General features: G+C 47.8%; 2 protein-coding genes across 2 annotated transcripts in view; one reads left to right on the top strand and one right to left on the bottom strand.

Annotated features, from left to right (window-relative positions):
* Nucleotides 1-9,890, top strand: part of LOC134395059 (tripartite motif-containing protein 54-like) — a 32,240-nt gene extending 22,350 nt beyond the window's left edge. The window contains exons 9-10 of the mRNA XM_063121046.1: nt 233-442; nt 9,789-9,890. Coding sequence (XP_062977116.1) covers nt 233-442; nt 9,789-9,890 — 312 coding nt within the window. The remainder of the gene's footprint in view (nt 1-232; nt 443-9,788) is intronic.
* A 9,191-nt stretch (nt 9,891-19,081) lies between these two features.
* Nucleotides 19,082-19,513, bottom strand: LOC134410028 (corticoliberin-like). The gene has a single exon (XM_063143113.1). The coding sequence runs from the start codon at nt 19,511-19,513 to the stop codon at nt 19,082-19,084; it is 432 nt and encodes a 143-aa protein (XP_062999183.1).
* Between the last annotated feature and the right edge of the window lie 2,856 nt (nt 19,514-22,369).

Genomic DNA, 22,369 nt, shown 5'->3' with positions numbered 1-22,369 from the left:
ATTCATGGGCAGGTAGAGAGTAGAGACACGCAATTATCACAATATTCCAATTCTCCCTGGAGGTCTTCATTTTTTAAAATAAGATACAGCATGGGGTTACATTGATGCCTGGTGATGGTGGCAGAGGGGTTTTAAAGGTGTTGCATGGCTTTCGAAACCAGGGGTTTGGCATAAATCTAGATGTGTTGCAGCCTTTCCTCTCCTTTTGACTTTTTTTTTGAGTCAGTTGGAGGGAGATCTCCATCTAAGCGGCACCAATTCACCAACATCCCTGCCGGACGGTGCCTTACTGAGTAATGTGCCCATCCAAGGCTCTGGGGATGTCTTCAGCACCATGGACAGCTCAGCCGAGGAAGGTGGCGGCCTGGGCGGCAGTGGCAGCAGGGAATGTGAAGCCGGCCATGCCCTTCTTCTGAACGGAATGGCATCTGCCACCAGCCAGGTCAGTTTCATCGTGACGCTAGCCCTGTCTGCGTTTGTTGCCATGCGCATTTTGTACCTTGCCCTGTGACTTGATAAAGAAGGGCAGCCTATAAAATTTTAAATAAATCAATAAAATGAACATGATCCACTGAAATGCCTCTGGGAAGCTGCAGGCCACAGGAGCAGAAGTGAGCCAAAGGCTTTGTGAAAAGGTGCGCCTCACAACCTGCAGGAGCTCAGAGCGTTGCCTTATTTTTGGTCTTGTTTCCAAAACATACTCAGCATGAGAATTAGTGGAAGAATTCCTGTAGTTTTTTTTGAGTCCCTCGGAAGGAAATGAAAATTTCCTTTTATTTGAAGCCTCGCTACCCTTTTAAATCAGTTGTATTTTTATGATTTCACTTTATTTATTTGTTTAATACTTGTATATCAATACCATAACATCTCTAAGCAGTTTACATATAAAAATATTAAAAACTGTTTAAAATACACTATTAATAATAGACAGTGTGGTGTAGTGGCTAAAGTGTCGGTCTGGGAGTCAGAATCTGGGTTCTAGTCCCCACTCGGCCATGGAAACCCACTGGGTGACTTTGGGCCAGTCACGGCCTCTCAGCCCAACCTACCTCACAGGGTTGTTGTTGTGAGGATAACATGGAGAGGAGGAGGAGGAATATGTACGCCGCCTTGGGTTCCTTGGAGGAAAAATGGCGGGATATAAATGCAATAAATAAATAAATAATAAATAAAAATTAATAAGCAATTACGCTACTATAACAAAGCTAAATGAATTTAAAGAAACAAAGCAAAGACAACAAGAAGAATAGAATTGAGCAGCATTATGAATGCCAGGAGAAACGAAGCCTGCATAAGCAAGTGCGTTTTCAGGAGGTGTTTAAAACAACACACCACATTTCTTGCCTCCTTAACTGCATGGCGGTGTTCCAGAGGATGATAGGACCGCTACTGAGAAGCCCTGCTTTTGAGCTGCTATGTGATGACATTGGGCATGTCTAGACCAGGGGAAGGCGGATCTCGTGATATTCTGTTCGCAAGATCCTCCCCTTTGGACAGACGCGTGTGCGACATCCTGGGAGGAACAAGGGATGCCGCACCCGCCATGCCCCCTTTTTTTGCAGAAGTTGAGAGCACGTGCGCTCCAACAACACCACCCCCAATGGGCACGGAGCGCCTGAAGAGCTCTGTGCCCCATGCCCGGTCCCCGCCCCTCGTGTTTACTCGCGAGGAGCCGGGATGAAACCAGGATGGCCGCCCACACCTCCTGTGGTCTCAGGACAATCCTGAGACCGCGGGAAAAATCGGGCTAAAAGCCATCCCAGTTATCCCAGGGAAATGGAGGGATCATTCCTCCCTGCCCCCAGGATCCTCTGTGCATCATGTGGATGCAGGGACAGTTCGGAAGCTGCAGCTTGTGCAAAATGCAGCAGCCAGATTGATTTTGGGAACCAGAAGGTTCGATCAAAAAACACCTGCTCTGGTCCGCTTGCACTGGCTGCCTGGATGTTTCCGAGCCCAATTCAAGGTGCTGGTTTTGACCTATAAAGCCTTACACGGCTTGGGACCACAATACCTGACGGAACGCCTCTCCCGACGTGAATATACCCGGTCACTACGTTCAACATCTAAGGTCCTCCTCCGGGTGTCTACTCCGAGAGAGGCTCGGAGTGTGGCAACGAGGGATAGGGCCTTTTTAGTGGTGGCCCCCAGACTGTGGAACGATCTTCCTGACGAGGCTCGCCTGGCGCCAACGCTGCTATCTTTCCGGCGCCAGGTTAAGACTTTCCTCTTTGCCCAGGCATATGGCAGCACATCTTAATCACCCACATGTTTAGTTTTTTAACGGTTTTTAATGCTTTATGTGTGTATGTTCTGTGTTTTAGAATTTTAAATTTTGTATACTTGTTTTTATCTCAATTTTAGAATTTCTGTAAACCGCCCAGAGAGCCCTGGCTATGGGAAAGGTGTATAAGTGTAATAAATAAATAAATAAATAAATAAATAATCCTGGGATGATCCCTGGGATAAGGCATGGTGTAGAACCGCCCAGAGAGCTCCGGCTATTGGGTTGTATAGAAATGCAATCAATCAATCAATCAATCAATCGACATGCCCATTGTGTTGGTTGCAGAATGACCAGTAAAGCCTCCTCAGAGATCCGAAAGGTCAGCTAGGAATAGATCAGCAGCGGAGGCTGGTGGCTCCAATGTCAGTGGGGCGGTGAATCCGCTCCAGGTTTCACCCACAACCAGTCAGAACTCTAAAGGAGCTCTTTCACCTTGGATAGCTTCTTTAGAGTTCTGATTGAAACCTGGAGCAGATTCACCGCCCCACTGACTTTGGAGCCACCAGCCTCCACTGTATATAGGGGAAGGCAGCCTGCTTAGGTGTTTTGCCTTGAGTCATTTAGGGCTTTGTATGTCAACAGCGCAACCTCAAACATACCTCATTGGCAGCCAGTGCAGTTCTTTTAACACAGGCTTCATATGTGCAGAGCTGGGTCTGCACTTATCCTAGCTGCTGCATTCTGCACTAGCTGCAGCTTCTGAACCAGGCCCAAGGGCAGCCCCACACTGAGTGCATTTCAGTAGTCTAGTTGTGAGTTTACCAGTGCAAGAACCACAGTGGCTGGGCTATCTGTGTTCAGGAATACATGTAGTTGTAGCACCAACTGAAGTTTGTAATGGGTGCTCTGAGCCACTGAGGTCATCTGGGCCTCCAGTAACAAAGATGGACCCAGGAGCACCTCCAAAGTATGGATCTGCTTCTTCAGAGGGAGTGCAACCCCACCTAAAACAGGTGAACAACCCAATCCCCAAACTTGGAAACCACCTACCGACAGGGTCTCTGTCTCATCAGGATGCAGTTTCAGTGTATTAGCCCTCATCTAGCCAGTGTCTGCATCTAGGCACCAGTTCAGAATACGAACAGCCTCTCCTGATGTCCCAGGGAATGTTACGGAGAAAAAGAGCTGTGTGCCATCAGCATACAGATGATACTGTGCCCCAAATCTCCTAAAGCCCACTCCCAATAACTTCATGTAGACGTTCAACAACACTGGGGACAAAACAGTGCCCTGTGCATCCCACAGATCAACTGGCAAGGGCTGAGGCACAGTCATCCAGGCTTATTCTTTGGAACTGATCCCATAAGTAAGAGCCAAGCGACCATAACACAGTGTCCCTGACTCCGAAAGCACAAACAGGCTCAAGTTAAAGGAAGCAAGATTCCAGCTGGACATCAGGAAAAATTTCCTGACTGTTAGAGCAGTACGACAATGGAATCAGTTACCTGGTGAGGTTGTGGGCTCTCCCACACTAGAGGCCTTCAAGAGGCAGCTGGACAACCATCTGTCAGGGATGCTTTAGGGTGGATTCCTGCCTTGAGCAGGGGGTTGGACTCGATGGCCTTGTAGGCCCCTTCCAACTCTGCTATTCTGTGATTCTATGGTCCAGGAGGTTACAATGGCCAATGATCCTTTGAGAGATCCAGAAGTAACAGGGTCACATCCCTCCTCTCCCTAAGAAGGTAATCCATCAGGGTGACCAAGGGCCATTCTGTCTTGAACCCAGACCTGAATCGAATCTGGAATGGATCAAACGTTATTGTTTGAGTGAATGTTCTGTTTGTATTGTTACACACTCCAGTCCTTTTTAGAGAAAAAGGGACTAGAAATTCAATAAGTAACAGTTGTATAGGTCTGGAGGTGTGGCCCCAGCACTCACCAGTTGAGGGCTTGTGTGACAGTCTTCCCACAGATGTAGGGTTTCAGGGCTGTCAAGCTTGCTTCTCCTGCTGACTGTTCTGGCGTTGGCATGCCCAGAGAAACAGGAAGTATCCACAGGTGAACAGGAACTAACTGTTCTTTGCCCAGCTCATTCTGATAAAACCATGGCTGGTCACTCAAGGAAGTTTTCCTAAAGGAGCAGGTTCGTAGCTTGGGGGGTTCTTTTAAATCTATCATTGTCACTTGAGGCTCAGGTGACCTCAGTGGCACCGAGTGCCTTTTACAAACTCCGGTTGGTGGCCCAGCTATGCCCCTATCTGGACAGGGATAACCTGGCTTCAGTTGACCATGCTCTGGTAACCTCCAAGTTAGATTACTGCAATGCACTCTACGTACGGCTGCCTTTGAAGACGGTTCGGAAGCTGCAGCTTGTGCAAAATGCAGCGGCCAGATTGATTTCAGGAACCAGAAGGATCGACCATATAACACCTGCTCTGGTCCACTTGCACTGGCTGCCTGTATGTTTCCGAGCCCAATTCAAGGTGCTGGTTTTGACCTATAAAGCTTTACACGGCTTGGGACCTCAATACCTGACGGAACGCCTCTCCCGACGTGAATATGCCCGGTCACTACATTCAACATCTAAGGTCCTCCTCCGGGTGCCTACTCCGAGAGAGGCTCGGAGTGTGGCAACAAGGGACAGGGCCTTTTCGGTGGTGGCCCCCAGACTATGGAACGATCTCCCTGACGAGGCTCGCCTGGCGCCAACGCTGCTATCTTTCTGGCACCAGGTTAAGACTTTCCTCTTTGCCCAGGCATATGGCGGCACATCTTAATCACCCACATGTTTATTTTTAACGGTTTTTAATGCTTTATGTGTGTATGTTCTGTGTTTAAGAATTTTAAATTTTGTATACTCGTTTTAATCTTAATTTTAGAATTTCTGTAAACCGCCCAGAGAGCCCTGGCTATGGGGGCAGTGTATAAGTGTAATAAATAAATAAATAAATAATAAAATAAAATAATTATGTTTTCAGGAGGCACAGGAAGCAAGACACTATTGATGGATGCCTGAGCTCCAAAGGCAGGGAGTTCCATAGGAAGGGGTCCAACACACTGAAGGCTCTTTCGTCTTCAGCCCCACCCACCACTGGAATGCAAGCCCTGAGAGCATCTTTGAAATTGAATTCGGCCCTGTGTATAGGGAATTTTAAGGCAATTTTCAGGCCTATCATAGAGGCATAGCTGAAAGGCCGTCCGCACCAAAGTTTGCTTTTTGACCTATTACTGGCGGGAAGCTTGTCCCGAGCAAAAGAGAGTATTACCAGAAACATTCTTGTTCAATAAGGTTGGTGTCCCAGACAGGTCGAAAAACCACAGAGAATAAGTTACTTATGCAAATGAAAACGAAACGGCATGCAATATGAATACATATGAAACGGTAGAATTCAAAGAGTGTCGTTGCCAGCCACACTGCACCCCATGTTCAAGTGTGAAACTATAAATGTAAAGAGCAGATACTGGGTTGGGTTGCTCCCAGCAGGGAATAATCTCTGCGGGCAGAAATCTGTTTGCACGGTGCTTTCTCTTGCTTTCTTTCCTGCTGTAATCTTTGTCAACAAACCCCCAAGTATCACTTCCTTTTTATAGTTGCCTTGAATATGCTTGCTTGTTAATAAATGTTTAAAATCTAGTCTATGAGCATCTGTTTATAAAGTATCTGCTGTCTGTGTAAAAGGGACGAGTCCTTCTCAGCGTCAAAAACGCCACATCTCTATGGACCCGGATGTAGACAGGAAGTAGGAGCCTGTCAAGATATCAAGAGGACTGCTGAATTAGATTTATTATCTCTTAATTGTTTCTCCTACACCCCTGCTTTAAACAGGCGGGTGCTCCTATGCTAGGGTGACCAACTGTCAGGATTTCCCCGGATTTGTCCTGGTTTTTGTTCTTTCCATGGTGTCAGGGGGGATTTTCTATAATTTTCAATAATGTCCTGGAATGACACACCTTCCCCTTTAAGGCTGCCATTAGCATGGCAGGAGGGAATGACATGCTTTCTTGAGGCACATCATTCCCCCACCCCGAGCTCCAATTGAGGTCTTAAAGGGGAAAGTGGGTCATTCATGGACATTATAGAAAAGGCCCCCATTGGAGTGGATGGTGGTGGTGCAGAATGAAATCCTTTCCCCTCCTCCACTCCAATCGAGTTCTTTAAGGTGGCGGGGGAATAACGTACTTTCTGCAGGACTCAGAAAGGTGCTTCCACACACACACACTAGGTGTCCTCTTTTTTGGTTTCCCAAATATGGTCACCCTATCCTATGCATGGCAAAGGCACAGGCCTCTTGAATGGACCTATTGCATTTGTCTGAGTTGACAATACTAAGACTGTAAGATGATCCCTGCTGGATCTGACCAAGGGTCCGTCTAGTCCAGCTATTCTGCTTCCCACAATGGTCAACTGATCACCTCCAAGAAGCTCATGACCAGCAGGGAATGAAAGACAAGCTGGAGCGGGTTCAGAGAAGGGCAACCAGGATGATCAGGGGTCTGGAAACAAAGCCCTATGAAGAGAGACTGAAAGAACTGGGCATGTTTAGCCTGGAGAAGAGAAGATTGAGGGGAGACATGATAGCACTCTTCAAATACTTAAAAGGTTGTCACACAGAGGAGGACCAGGATCTCTTCTCGATCCTCTCAGAGTGCAGGACATGGAATAACGGGTTCAAGTTAAAGGAAGCCAGATTCCAGCTGGACATCAGGAAAAACTTCCTGACTGTTAGAGCAGTGCGACAATGAAATCAGTTACCTAGGGAGGTTGTGGGCTCTCCCACACTAGAGGCCTTCAAGAGGCAGCTGGACAACCATCTGTCAGGCATGCTTTAGGGTGGATTCCTGCATTGAGCAGGGGGTTGGACTCGATGGCCTTGTAGGCCCCTTCCAACTCTGCTATTCTATGATTCTATGAAAGCAATTGCCCTCTTCTGTTCTTTGCTCCCAAGCAACTGGTACAGAGGTATACTGGCCCTGAACCTGCAGGTGCATTATAGCCCTCATGGCTAGTAGTCAACGTCAGACATCTCGTCTTCCACGAATTGACCTAATCCCCCTTTAAAACAAATTACAGTATCAGTACATTTTGTGGCTGCAAATTCCATAAATCAACCTTCCCCAAGCTGACGCCGTCCAGGTGTGCTGGACTCTAATTCCTAGCATCCTGGGTGTAGATGATGGTAGTGATAGCCCAGCACAGCTGAAGAAAGATGGAGCTATACTAGAGTGACCAGATACAAAAGAGGGCAGGGCTCCTGCAGCTTTAACTGGTGTGGCAAAGAGGGAATTTCACCAGGTGCTGCATGCATACAAAGAACACCTGCTGAATTTTCTTTTTCTAGACAACTGTTAAGATAGAGCAGCCCTGTCCTCCTTTCCATAGGGTCACCCTAGATCCTACGGCACCTGCATTTGGGGTTCGTTCTGCCCCATCACCACAGACCACATTTAGAGTTAATCAGTTTCTTGCAATGATCACACCTTTCTTTCTCCCTTTGCTCAGTTCAGTGCTGCATCTCCTTGCGTATGGCTCTCAGTGAGTCTATACTTAGCCTCTCTGTTCTCTTTAACAATGTCTTTACAATGCCTCAGGAAGGAGCCACACATTTCATCTTTAAGGACTTTTGCTGAGCTGGGAGCAGGTGGTAAAAGAGGAGAAGGACGCTCAGTTTCCAGGCACTTTCAGACTTTTGCATCTGGGTTTGGAAGCCCAGAAGTTGGACTCGAAGGTGCATGATGCCATTAACCCATTGAGGCACATGTGAACCAGGCCGGTCCCTTGATGGGAGTTTGCTTCTGGGATTGATAACTGGCAAATAGAGGGAGAAAACGTGGAGGCAGTGACAGACTTTGTATTTCTGGGCGCAAAGATTACTGCAGACGCTGACTGCAGCCAGGAAATCAGAAGACGTTTACTTCTTGGGAGGAGAGCAATGACAAATCTTGATAAAATAGTTAAGAGCAGAGACACCACACTGACAACAAAGGTCCGCATAGTTAAGGCAATGGTATTCCCCGTAGTAACCTATGGCTGCGAGAGCTGGACCATAAGGAAAGCTGAACGAAGGAAGATAGATGCTTTTGAACTGTGGTGTTGGAGGAAAATGCTGAGAGTGCCGTGGACTGCAAGAAGATCAAACCAGTCCATACTCCAGGAAATAAAGCCAGACTGCTCACTTGAGGGAATGGTATTAAAGGCAAAACTGAAGTACTTTGGCCACATAATGAGAAGACAGGATACCCTGGAGAAGAGGCTGATGCTAGGGAAAGTGGAAGGCAAAAGGAAGAGGGGCCGACCAAGGGCAAGATGGATGGAGGATATTCTGGAGGTGACAGACTTGACCTTGGGGGAGCTAGGGGAGGCGACAGCCGACAGAAAGCTCTGGCGTGGGCTGGTCCATGAAGTCACGAAGAGTTGGAAATGACTGAACGAATAAACAACAACAAACTCTTCAAATATAGCACTCTTCAAGTACTTGAAAGGTTGCCTCACAGAGGAGGGCTAGAATCTCTTCTCGATCTGTAGGACACAGAATCATGTGCTCAAGTTATGGGAAGCCAGATTCCATCTGGACGTCAGGAAAAACGTCCTGACTGTTAGAGCAGTATGACAATGGAACCAGTTACCTAGGGAGGTTGTGGGCTCTCCCACACTAGAGGCCTTCAAGAGGCAGCTGGACAACCCTCTGTCAGGGATGCTTTAGGGTGGATTCCTGCACTGAGCAGGGGGTTGGGCTCGATGGCCTTATAGGTCCCTTCCAACTCTACTATTCTATTGCTCTCTACCCCCGTGCATGTTGCTTTCAGATGTTTGGAGGGAAATATCACTCACAAAAAAACTCTTCTGCTTGTAGTGGTAGCAGCAACGGAACTGACCATGGCAGCCGCTTCTATGAACTTCCATGTTATTTTCCCAGAATAACCCTAACCAAAGCCATGTTTAGGGCATTCTGGGAAAATAAGATGGTGGCTCATAGGAGCAGCCACTAAAATCAGTTCCATTGCCACAGGAGAAAAGCAAGTCCTTCCACCCCCAACCCACAAATGGATATGAATGTATCAAAAAATGAACCCACCTTATATTGGAGTTGATTTAAACCTGACCCAACAGGGCCCCCTTTTGGTTTAATATTTTATTAATGCCAAAATGAACGTACAGCAGCCCTAGCTGTTACCCGCATGGCCTCAGGTCATATTTTATATCCTTTCATGACTTGCTTGTCTACAGATGTTTAGGAAGGCTTTGGGGTAGAGAGATATTCTGGGACTGGACATCAGGAAAAACTGGACATCAGGAAAAACTTCCTGACTATTAGAGCAGTACAACAATGGAACCAGTTACTTAGGGAGGTTGTGGCCTCTCCCACATTACAGGCCTTCGAGAGGCAGCTGGACAACCCTCTGTCAGGGATGCTTTAGGGTGGATTCCTGCCTTGAGCAGGGGGTTGGACTCGATGGCCTTGTGGGCCCCTTCCAACTCTGCTATTCTATGATTCTATGACTCTCTCTTTCTCTTCCACCTTTGACTTCGGAGGCTACTTTTGACACCCTTCTGCTTTCCCAGGCTCCCGTGTCCAGTCCCACGGCCGACAGGTGGAGAAGTGAGGACATCACTGAGCCTGTGCTTAGCAGCTGCTTCAATCCCACCCTTTGGCTCCACGATTAAGGAGGGTTTGGTGCAGAGGTGCGGACAGAGCCTCCTTCCCTCGCTCCACGTTGTCAGGCTTCATATCTTCTGCTGCGCAGCCCCCCAGTGACTTGGAAGGCAGGCCAAGCGTTCGGAAGGGAAGTCATCCGACATGATCCACCCCCAGCAACCCAAGGCTGTCCACTGTTGGAGCTGCAAAGACCCAACCCATGCAATCTAGACCACGGGCAGTGCTGGTTCCAGGCTTCTGAGGGCCCTTGCAGAAGACGCCCTCAATGGCTCCCCTCCCTCCCTTCTACCTTCTCACCACCATGGGCACCATCTGCTCTTGGTCCCCTTCCTCTTTCTCATCACTGCTCCAGCTTGCTTGCTTGACAGGCAGAGATCCAGGGAGCAAGAAGGGCCACGGCATCTGCCGCTCCTCCTTCTCTACATCCCTGTGGACGAGAAGAGGCAGCAAAGTGGAGGAGCAACTTCACGGGGCTCTTGTTAACGGGGCCTTGTTGGGGTGGGCCCCCTCAGCGGATGCCCAACCATGCCTATCCTTGACCCAAGCCCTGACCAGGGTGTGAGTGTTGAACCTCAGGCCATGGGCCAAATCTGGCCTGACTGGGGTCCCAGTGTGGCCCTCCGAGTTTCCCCCAAAGATCCTGCCCCTTCTCTGACCACTGATGGTTTAGAGATTTCCTGGCTGCTGCACCATTTCCCCCCATTCTAAAAGGTTTGAAATGCTCCTCTAAGGCTTAGTTTCTGGAAGAAAGAGATTTAAGCTAGAATATGTAGGTTGTTGTTGTTGTCGTCGTTGTATTTCGGCCATGCCCCCCACCCCGCCTTTGGTCGCATCAAACACTGGTATATGGCTCCTGAGAACAACTTCAGAATTGAAAGTTCACAGGGTCCAAAGGAGAAAACGGAGATGTTTCTGGACTCCCAGAAAAGTAAGTGCCTCCAGAAGTGAGCCAAGGCAGAGGGAGGCTCCCATAATAAGCTCCTCTGTGCTGTTGGTCAAGAGACGCCCTTTTCCCTGCCTTTGGGCTGTGGCCAAAAACTTTGGGGTGAGTACTTTCTCTGGCCACGAGGGGGCAGATTTTTAAAGGAAGTGCTGGGAGGGGGCTGGGAGGCACTTCCTCTTCCTCCTTAGGGCCAGTTGCCCCACCACCACCTTGAGAGCCCTTCATGATGACATGACCCATCTCAGTACCTTCTTACCTTGACTGTTTTCTTCCCCCCAGGAATAAGCATTATATAAACACCAAGGACGTGAACCAGTTCATTTCAATGGGGAAGAGTTACGCATGTGCTTAAAACTCCCATTCAAACCAGTGGGACTCAAAAGTCCTTAGTGTGGGCTGGGTCAGGCCCCAAGTATTGTGACAACATCAAAAGTGTTCTGCCTTTTTGCATGTGCTTGTTAACTTTGGGGAAAAACAAGCCATCTCAAGTCTGTTTCTATTTATGGTTCCTAGCTCTGACAAAGGGCTGGTTCACAAGACCATCCCAGCCCAATGTGGTTTATTTAAGCCACACTGGGTTGTGGTGCATACCAGCTGCCCTTTTGAATATTCAAGCCAGGACTGGCAGTTGCCGCGGTTTAAGCTGCAAACCCTGCAGGGTGGCTTATGTGAGGGTTAATATTTGAAAGGGTTAACACTTGCATAACCGTTAAACAGCCCTTCGTTTGTTTAACCCTCGCCAGGTTTGCATGATGTCATAAGCCACAGTGACTGCTGAATATTCAAAATGGCCACCTGCACGTGCCCCAACCCACCATGGCTTATATAGGGGGAGAGGTAGGTTCTTCCCAACTGGACTTGGAAAACAAGGCGATCTTTCTTTTAAAAAAAACATATAGTTGCAGGTTTGCAGTTGCATTCAGTTTGTCTTTTTGTGGGATCTTGTTAAAATGTCGAATGACACTAAATCAAAATGCCCATGCCTAATTTGCATTAAGATGATCAAGGCAGGGGGGTTAGATGACTGTTTGAGCTTCCCTCCGGGCTTCTAGTGTAAGGAAATGGAGAAATGTTCTCAGAGGAAAGACAGACGTAAAGAGGCATCGAATTTAAGGACTCTCTGTATCTCCATCTCTCTCTCTCTCTGAACAACCCTTCACCCATTAGAGTGTCTGTATTTGACAAGCAAAACCGTTGAGATTGTACTTCAGATCAGCACTACTGGCAAATTGTCTGTACTTTGTTCCACATTCACGCAACCTTTAAATTGCCTTTGAATCCAAGGGCCAATCAACATGTTAAATTGTGCATTGGCATGCTGAAATGATCATCTGATTTGCACTTATTTATTGCGATTAATAGCCTATGCCATCCTGGAGGCTTGGATGGGTAACAAGCAAAACCGCCCTTCCTTCCAGCAGAACAGAATAAAATCTGACCCGATTCATTTCCTCACCCTTCCCTGGGCATGTCTAGACCACTGGGGGGGGGGGGACCTCGCGATATTCTGATTTTGAGATCCTCCCCTTTGTCCAAACGCGCATGTGACATCCTGCGGGAGAGATGTTGTGCCCACCATTATTTTTTTTTTAACATACAGATGAGCGCATGTGCGCTCCAACGGAAAAGTAAGTTATAACCCCCCACTCCTTCCCCCCCCCGATGGTCATGGAGCGCCTGAAGAGCTCCGTGCCCCATGCCCAGTTCCTGACTCCTCGCATTTACTCATGAGGAGGCGGAAGAAAGCTGGGACAGGCGCCCACACCTCCTGCGGTCTTGGGACGATCCCGAGACCGCGAGAAGAATTGGACTAAAAGCCATCCCGTTTATCCTGGAGAAATGGAAGGATCAACCATCCCTGCCCCTGAGATTCCCTGTGTGTCATGTGGATGATCCCGGAACGATCTCTGGGATAAGCACTGGCGTTGACATGCCCCCCGATGTAATCCTTTGGTGGAATTTGGAAACTGTTTTGGGGTATGTGACAAGAGGACTTTAATCCATTTAGGGCCTTATAGGTTATAATTATAACCTATAAATTATAGGCTGCACTGAATATTCACAAATTGGTTTTTTTAATATATATATATATATATATATATATATATATATATATATATATGACTTCTGCCTGGGACTAGTGATGTCATCAGATAGCCAATCAGATTTGGCTATGTGATGACACTGCTGAAGGCAGATAAAGACTATTCAGAATGAGGGCCATGCTCTCTGAACCTCATTGCCCTCACTCTGAATGGGAGCCCCATACCATTGTGTCTATGCACATAGGTAGGTGCAGAGGTTTAAATCCACTGGCACTTTGGGCTTATCTACACCTAGAGCCCTTCGAGAGGGGGGAGGGATGATTGTGAAGTTTTCTGCCTCAGTAATCATTCCCCACGGGGCACACACCAGCGAGTTTGCCCACAATTTAAGGAGAAACGTTCCAGGGCAAAAAAATTTTTTATGACTCCTGACTCTTGTACAAGAGCAGAGTTGCGATCCTGTGTGAAGATGAGTTTTTTAGAACACACACACAGCGCTGAAAGACCCCGATACCCATCCAAAGATACCCAGCTCTTCCTTTCACCTCGATACCCATGGGCTCGCTCCGCACAGCTGGTTGCCTGTTCGCTGCGCCCTGCTACTCATGAGGAACAGCAACTTCTTCGTGAGGGCAGGGCACACCAGCCACGCACCTTGGGATGTTTGCGAGAGCGGGGGAAAACAGGGACAAAAGCTATCCTTGATTTTGGTGAACCTCCCAGGGAGCTTTGACTATTGGGCGGTATAAAAATTCAATAAATAAATAAATATCCCGGGAAAACTGAGCTGTCATCCCTTAATCACTGCAGGATCAGCTATGCATCATGTGGTGTAGTAGGGATGACCTTGATACTATTCTGGAATAAATGGCTGGTGTGGATGAGGCCTTTGTTTCAATAGATAACAATAGGTTTATAGTCAGGGAATTCACTGGTATTGACTCACTTAGCATTGGAAACATAGAAGAAGAAGAAATATTTTTCAAAAGCTCTATGTCCTGGGCAGGAGGATATGTATTTGTTTAAAATACAGAATTCTGGGAAATAAAGTCCAAAAGTCATATTATGCAAAGAGAAAATGGGAGTAATATATCCTGCAAAGGCATAGGGTCCAAGTTTGTGAAGGTAATTAAATTCTTGCCCTTCCTAGTTTGGCTAGTTTGCAAGCTATGTCCATTTCCCCAAAATGCTGGTCACCATGCCCCCCTCCACATACACTTTCAACACGGGAAGTTGCTCAATGTAACCTAGGTTCGTCTCACTTTGACTTCGAAAACTTGAACTGGTCGTTGGAAACAAAAGACAACTCCTACATCCCTAGAGAAACAGAGTCCACCATGCACATAAAATGTACTTAGTTCACCATAGTGACTGATGATCCGAGTGCAGTGAGCACAGCAACGCGTAACCATTCACACATTACAGATATATTGCAGATGTAGATTAGAGTCAACTGCTATCTTGGGTTGGACTGGCTGTATTTTGATAACCTACCTCCAAACTAAATATTGGAGGAGAAAACCAGGGGGATTTCATGGGTAGACTTGTAGAATGTAATTCAAAATTGCATGGAGCTGGAAAGGTGCTACCAGACTACAGCCAGACCTACCAAATTCCACGTGAGATTTCACTAAATCTGCTAGAGCAGCCTTCCTCAACCTGCGGCGCTCCAGATGTGTTGGACTACAACTCCTAGAGAGATATTCTGGGACTGGACATCAGGAAAAACTGGACATCAGGAAGAACTTCCTGACTGTTAGAGCAGTACAACAATGGAACCAGTTACCTAGGGAGGTGGTGGGCTCTCCCACCCTAGAGGCCTTCAAGAGGCAGCTGGACAACCCTCTGTCAGGGATGCTTTAGGGCGGATTCCTGCATTGAGCAGGGGGTTGGACTCGATGGCCTTTAGGCCCTTTCCAACTCTACTATTCTATGATTCGATGACTCTCTCTTTCTCTTCCACCTTTGACTTCGGAGGCTACTTTTGACACCCTTCTGCTTTCCCAGGCTCCCGTGTCCAGTCCCACGGCCGACAGGTGGAGAAGTGAGGACATCACTGAGCCTGTGCTTAGCAGCTGCTTCAATCCCACCCTTTGGCTCCACGATTAAGGAGGGTTTGGCGCAGAGGTGCGGACAGAGCCTCCTTCCCTCGCTCCACGTTGTCAGGCTTCATATCTTCTGCTGCGCAGCCCCCCAGCGACTTGGAAGGCAGGCCAAGCGTTCGGAAGGGAAGTCATCCGACATGATCCACCCCCAGCAACCCAAGGCTGTCCACTGTTGGAGCTGCAAAGACCCAACCCATGCAATCTAGACCAGGGGCAGTGCTGGTTCCAGGCTTCTGAGGGCCCTTGCAGAAGACGCCCTCAATGGCTCCCCTCCCTCCCTTCTACCTTCTCACCACCATGGTCACCATCTGCTCTTGGTCCCCTTCCTCTTTCTCATCACTGCTCCTGCTTGCTTGCTTGACAGGCAGAGATCCAGGGAGCAAGAAGGGCCACGGCATCTGCCGCTCCTCCTTCTCTACATCCCTGTGGACGAGAAGAGGCAGCAAAGTGGAGGAGCAACTCCACGGGGGCTCTTGTCAACGGGGCCTTGTTAAGGTGGGCCCCCTCAGCGGGTGCCCAACCGTGCCTATCCTTGACCCAAGCCCTGAGATGCAGTCCAACACATCTGGAGCGCCCCAGGTTGAGGAAGGCTGTGCTAGAGGAAGCCCTCCCGTTTGTTTTGTTTTACAATGCTTAGAAACAGATATGCTGTGTTGTCATGGTATCTGTATGCGCCTGATATTTTAACCCTTTCATGCCAAATGACCTCTTGACATTTCATCAAACCCCTGCCAAGATATGCTAAAAATGGTAAAATAAACAATTCTACAGTTCGCTTGTTTTCATATTTAATCCATGATGCAGTGCAACAGCGAGTGGAACATTCATGCGTGGGAATGGCAGTTTTTGAAGACTTAGGATGACAACACCCATGATTCAGTAAGCATGCACAGTGGCATTCAGGGCCTCAGTCTCCAACCCTCCTCGCTTTCATCTCTAGTAAGCTGCAGAAAGTGTGCATTCGGTGGTGGTGAAAGAGAGGACTCCAGAGAATGCCATGGTGGTGAATGAGGTTATTGTGAATGGATTCATTTTGGACTGGGCTGAATGAAACCCCAGAGAGTAAGTGGTCTGATCCAGGGGCAAAGATGCCTAAATCCATTGTTTGACTCCCCTCCTGTTCTCCATGTTGACATTTGCTGCAATTCTACACAGCTGTTGTCTTGGATACTTGTTGCAACTTGCTTGATCTTCCTTGCTATCTTAACCATTAGGTCCAACCACACCCTTCGACAGAATCTGCCACATGTCGGTCCCAACAGACCCACCTGCTTGATCCACACCATTGATTGTGTGCAACAACCAAGGAGGAGGAAGGAGCAAATGAGGTGTGTTGCTACACAACAGAGCTCCAGATGACCGCTATTCTGCCCCCAATATATCATAGAATCATAGAATAGCAGAGTTGGAAGGGGCCTACAAGGCCATCGAGTCCAACCCCCTGCTCAATGCAGGAATCCACCCTAAAGCATCCCTTACAGATGGTTGTCCAGCTGCCTCTTGAAGGCCTCTAGTGTGGGAGAGTCCACAACCTCCCTAGGTAACTGGTTCCATTGTTATACTGCTCTAACAGTCAGGAAGTTTTTCCTGATGTCCAGCTGGAGATGTGAGCCAGGCCATGCGCTACAATGGTCGGCCATTCCATGGCATTCCTCTGCATTCCTATTCCTTCCCCCACCTGCGTCCTTTTCTTGATCTTTTCCACCTTGGTCCTTCCCAAACAGGTGTATCAAAATTAGATCTGTTGATGCCAGTTAAAAGTAATATGGGGCTGTGTAAATATCTGCACCATCCTCTCCGAATCGGAGATTTGTACTGGTGGAAGGCCTAGCTTGTATCTAACCCCAAGCTTGAGACAGAAGCAGGCTTATTAAAATAAAGTTTATTCAGAACACTGCACTGTACATTGTCAAGTTTGCTGGTTGATTTAATCCATTGGCGATTGAGAGAAAAACAACATCTGTACATGACTAAAACCAATCCGTTGGCATTTGGACCAGGAAGTCTGACCTGCTGGACACCAGCCAGAGAAGCAAGGACATGTTTGGAACTCTAAACACAGACATACATGCACACACACACATTTGGCTATGGCAAACACACTTGTGATCCCAAAGCTGCAGAAGATATACTAGGCTTATGTATAGCAGAACTCCAGAAGAACGAGTACGGAAGCTGTAAATTTTCAGCGGTGTTCAGACATGTGGGCTTGATGGTGGACAGTTGATGGAACTCTGCTTCTAATTATCAGTAGCTGGCCCAAACGTTATTGGTTGACATTGGGCCAATCACCACCTCTTGGCCTCACTTTACTTACAGGGTTGTTGTGAGGGTTGAATGGGGGTGAGGGAAACCATACGTTTCACCCAAAGCTTCTTGGAGAAAGGGCAGGAACGGGCACCATCAGGGTGATGTAACACAGTATAATCTGACACTTGGGCAGGGTACTTTTATATCAGCCCCCAGCTCTTGGGCTTTGGACACAGCTGGGGGCCAGGTTACCTTCTCCAGAATGAACTTGCCCATGTATTAAGACAGGGAGGGGGAACTTTGGGGGTCCCCATCTCGCCCGTAAGCATCTCTACTGTCTAATCTCTCTGTTCACTACGGTCATAGCTAGACCTAAGGTTTATCCCTGGATCGTCCAGGGGTCAAACCTATTCATCTAGGTGACACACAGGGGATCCAGTGCTCAGGCAGGGGCGAACCCTGGATGTGACAACCAGGATGTGGCAACCAGGATGATCAGGGGTCTGGAAACATGAAGAGAGACTGAAAGAACTGGGCCTGTTTAGCCTGGAGAAGAGGGGAGACATGAGAGCACTCTTCAAATACTTAAAAGGTTGTCACACAGAGGAGGGCCAGGATCTCTTCTCGATCCTCCCAGAGTGCAGGACACGGAATAACAGGCTCAAGTTAAAGGAAGCCAGATTCCAGCTGGACATCAGGAAAAACTTCCTGACTGTTAGAGCAGTACAACAATGGAATCAGTTACCTAGGGAGGTTATGGGCTCTCCCACACTAGAGGCCTTCAAGAGACAGCTGGACAACCATCTGTCAGGGATGCTTTAGGGTGGATTCCTGCATTGAGAAGGGGGTTGAACTCGATGGCCTTGTAAGCCCCTTCCAACTCTGCTATTCTATGATTCCATGATCCCAGGATAAACCTTAGGTCTAGCTGTGGCCAAAGTCTTGCCAACATGTGAGTCATGTTCAGAACCCTCTCTTCCCAGGGAGTCCTATTCCGTGGGCAAATTTACCCTGTGCTGATGATTGCATGGGCTGATCATTATGGTTCTGATGATTGCACCATGGATGGTAGGACAACGGCTGTTGTCCTTGATTCCCATGTGGTTGGCCTGCATACGATGATGTCCGGGAGGCTTGTGGACTCGTGGAGATCAGAAGCATTAGACAAGTTCATCTCGGTGCTCATCCAGAAAGAACTGTTCAGCACCAGGCATGGCTGCCAGTGATCTCTTCTGGAGTTTCCAAAGAACATTCCCACCCATGTTTATCACTGAGCTTTGGAGATGCCCCCAAATGGTTGTGCTCCATGTTCCCACCGACCCCTCATCGCTTTGCTCCCTCCATTCCCCTCCCTCTGCTTTCTCAACCGTGGGGTCAATTTTTAATGTGAAGCTCCTGGAGGCAAGACCCTTGGCCTTCCTTTTCTCGCTTGTGCTCCTCCCTAAAAGAGCTTCGCGCTTTGATGGTGCTGTGTGAAACATTACGATCATATGAATGAAAAACATGATGGGAGTGGGGGTCTTTCATGGCTGGGCAGAGGCACCCCAGATATATTCTTTTCTGGAGCAGTCATTCAAAAACAAGCCGTTCTCTGGAGGAAATCCTGACATCAGAGCCAAGATGATGAGAGAGCGAGAGCTTGTAGCTCAACCTTCCCCGACTGGTGCCCTCCAGGTGAGTTGGACTGCAACTCACAGCATGCCGGGCATGCTGTGAGTTGCAGTCCAACTCACCTGGAGGGCATCTGGTTGGAGAAGGCATACCTCCCCACCAATTCTGCTTTTGCAAGAATGAATGTTAAACTTTACAATAAGAAAATGGCCCCTCGCCCTTGCCCCAAGATCTCCCCCCACCCCTCATTTGCCAATATTATGCAGGAGTATTTTGTTACTACGAGCTTTCTGGGCCAATCTCTCCTCCCGGGACATCTCCAGGAACTCTCGGAGAAGGTGAAAAGTCAAGTCCAGGGAGTTTGGGCGGCCATCGCGTCGTTTGCTGGAGGAAGCTGATCGCTCGTCCCTCTGCCACTGGGGGATGGGTCTGGCCCCGGGTGGCTTGCAGAACCTGGGCAATGGTGGGTCTTGGAAGAGTCCCTCGTCTTTGGCACGGACTGGTGGTACGAAAGGCTCATTCTCCCACGCTGAATGGCTGGGCTGTCGCTCCCAACTCAGGCCGCTTATGGGGAGGAGACGGACCACGGCAGGCCTTGGCCACTCCAGAGGAAGGCAGGATTTTAGTGGGAGAAGCAGCAAGATGACGAAGGAGGCAGCTGAAACCATCCGGGCCATCGTCAACTCCTGCGTGTCTAGGACAGAATCCAGCATCAGAGTTACTTTGGATTTGGAGAGCATGGATTTACTTCAAAATACTTCTGAGAAGCGTCTATACGGTCTGTTTACCCCGCCGTGGCTGCGCAGTGGCGCTGCATTGTTTATAAGACACAGCCTCCAACTTGCAGCCATATTGCACTTCTATCCCCAAAACTGCACTTTTTTGCAGTGTGGTTTTACCGCGATTTTTTTGGTTTGCTCCAAGGTCACTACATTGTTTCTCAGGCCTTAGCTAGACCTACCTTTTGTTCCACAACAGAGGAGGGAAGATCTCGCGTTGTGATTAACACGAGATCCCTCCTCCGTTTCCACGTGAGGCGCGACGGCCTCAGGAAGAGAGGCGTCGTGCCTGCCATTTAAAAAAATTTTTTCAAAGAAGACGGAGCGCATGAACGCTCGTGCATTGAAAGTAAGGGTTTTTAAAAAAAATTAATTTAGTCTTCCCCACCCTAACCCTGATGGGTGCAGCACTCCTGAGGAGCGCTGCTCCCAGCTCCGTGTGAGTAGTTGCGTGGAGTGGGGTCAAACCACGGAAATGGGCCACACGTTCCACGGTCTAGGGCTCAGCCCGAGACCACGGAAGAGGCAGGCCCAAAGGGGAGGGCTGTATCCCGGGGCAAAAGAGGAATGATCCCTCCCTGATCCCGGGATCCCCTGTGCATCATGTGGATGCATAGGGACGATCCCAGGGTTCGCCCCGTGATAAAGCCCAGTATAGCTCAGTAGCCTCAGTCTGTCAGTGGTGGCCTCGGTTTGGGTTCAGTCAGTGGGCATTGCTGTGGGTGGAGGCAAGTCCAGGGCAATGTTTAATAGCAGGGCAGGGTCTACACTACTGTTGGGGGCCCAGGACACACTCCAGATACAGCTTTCAAACCGTTTTCAAAGTGTCACTTCCTGCTTAGTGTAGATCTGGCCCAGGTCTGACTTGTTTCTCTAATAGCAAACTCATGTGTCGTGTGCCGAGGGAAATGGAGAAGAAACTTAGAAACAGAATGCTGTTAACCCTGAGGTTTGGAGAAGTAAATAAATAAAAAATCATTAACAAAAAGCTAAGCAGCATAAAGGGGACAACCCTACGGTGACCCTATGGAAAGGAGGACCGGGCTCCTGTATCTTCAACAGTTGCATAGAAAAAGGAATTTCAGCAGGTGTCATTTGTATATATGGAGAATCTGGTGAAAATCCCTCTTCATCACAGCACTTAAAGGTGCAGGAGCTATAGTAGAGTGACCAGATTTAAAAGAGGGCAGGGCACCTCCAGCTTTAACTGGTGTGAGGAAGAAGGAATTTCCCCAGGTTCTCCATATATACAAATAACACCTGCTGAAATTCCCTTTTCAATACAACTGTTAAAGATACAGGAGCCCCGTCCTCCTTTTCATATGGTCACCCTAGACAACCCCATCCCCCAAAAAACAGCTGAATGAGCTCAGTAGCCTTCTGCTCAGTAGCCTTCAGAAGGCAAGCTCAGTAGCCTTCTGCCAAGAGGTGAGGATATGTTGCAATTTTTTGTTGCAAGTCCCAATTCTGTCCACGTAACAGCAAGGCTGTTTAAATATAAAATAAAAGAAATAACGGACAGATTATTTTCTCTTTTGAAAAAGTATAATGCTAATAACATGAGATTCATCACATTACATTGGCCCTTCTCCAACTTGGTGCCCTCCAAATGTTTTGGACTTCAACTCCCATCAGCCCCAGGCAGCATGGCCAATGGTCAGGAATCCTGAGAGTTGTAGTCCATCTGGAGGGCAGCAGGTTGGGGAAGGCTGCATTTCATAGCCATGTTCCTCCTGACAGAGGCTCTGTAGCTTTAAGTGCACAATAAACAATCAACAGGTGTAGTTTTCATGCCACTGCATCCACCTGTTAAATTTGGTCTTTGGGAAGCGGTTAAAGGCATAGAGAGCCTTTGCTAGTTTTATTCCATGGCCCACTTTTGTTTTTATTTTTTAATTTTATTTTTTATTTAATAGGATGTCACTCATCGATCAAGTAGTAGTCACGTTAGCCTGGTGCAGCAAAATCAACATAGTTTCATGGCACCTTATACAACCACCAACTCTATTATGGCATAAATATCTGAGGGGTGACGTGTTCCCCATTAAAAAGGAGGAAAATGTATTATATAAACAGTGCTGTCAAAAAGCAATACAATGGAAAAAGTACAGTTTGTGAGAATTCAGCAGTAATTGGTAATAATGCAATCTAATCCTACCATTGCTAAGTTAATTAACACCTGCAGAGAGAGAGAGAGAGAGAAAACCATTATCCTTCTTCATGCCCAACGGGGTAGAATTACGTTCTTCAATAAGTTCTAATCCAGTGGTTTCATGCCTGGAGTTTTCCTTTGAATTCCCTCTGTGGAAAAATGGCCATGCCTTCCCACCTGTGTGCATGTGTATAATAAATGCTCGACAACTGAGAATAACACTTCATGCATCTAATGAAGTAGAATCGAGTACATGGAAGTTTTTGCTTCAATCGAATTAGTCTTTAAGACTCTTGGATGATTCACCGGTGTTATTATGGTTCAAAATGAAATGTGATAACAGGAAATCAATGATTATATTTCCCACTCTTTTGGGGAAAGGCAATCCAATTGGAACCATTGTACTAGGGGAAAAGGGAGACTTTTCCCATGGAGGAAAACTTACAGATACCCTCCAAGACCAATCAGTTAGACCATTTGATAATTAAGCTTTGGGGGACCACCTTCATTGAAAACAGCTACAGCCATTATTTCAAAGATTTTCCTTTCTTTGCTCATTTTGACCTATGGTAGGGTGACCCTATGAAAAGGAGGACTGGGTT

The sequence above is a fragment of the Elgaria multicarinata genome, chromosome 1 (assembly GCF_023053635.1).
Source record: "Elgaria multicarinata webbii isolate HBS135686 ecotype San Diego chromosome 1, rElgMul1.1.pri, whole genome shotgun sequence".
Taxonomy (NCBI): Eukaryota; Metazoa; Chordata; class Lepidosauria; order Squamata; family Anguidae; genus Elgaria; species Elgaria multicarinata.
Note: the sequence above shows the minus strand (reverse complement) of the source record. Positions and strands in the feature narration are given on the sequence as shown.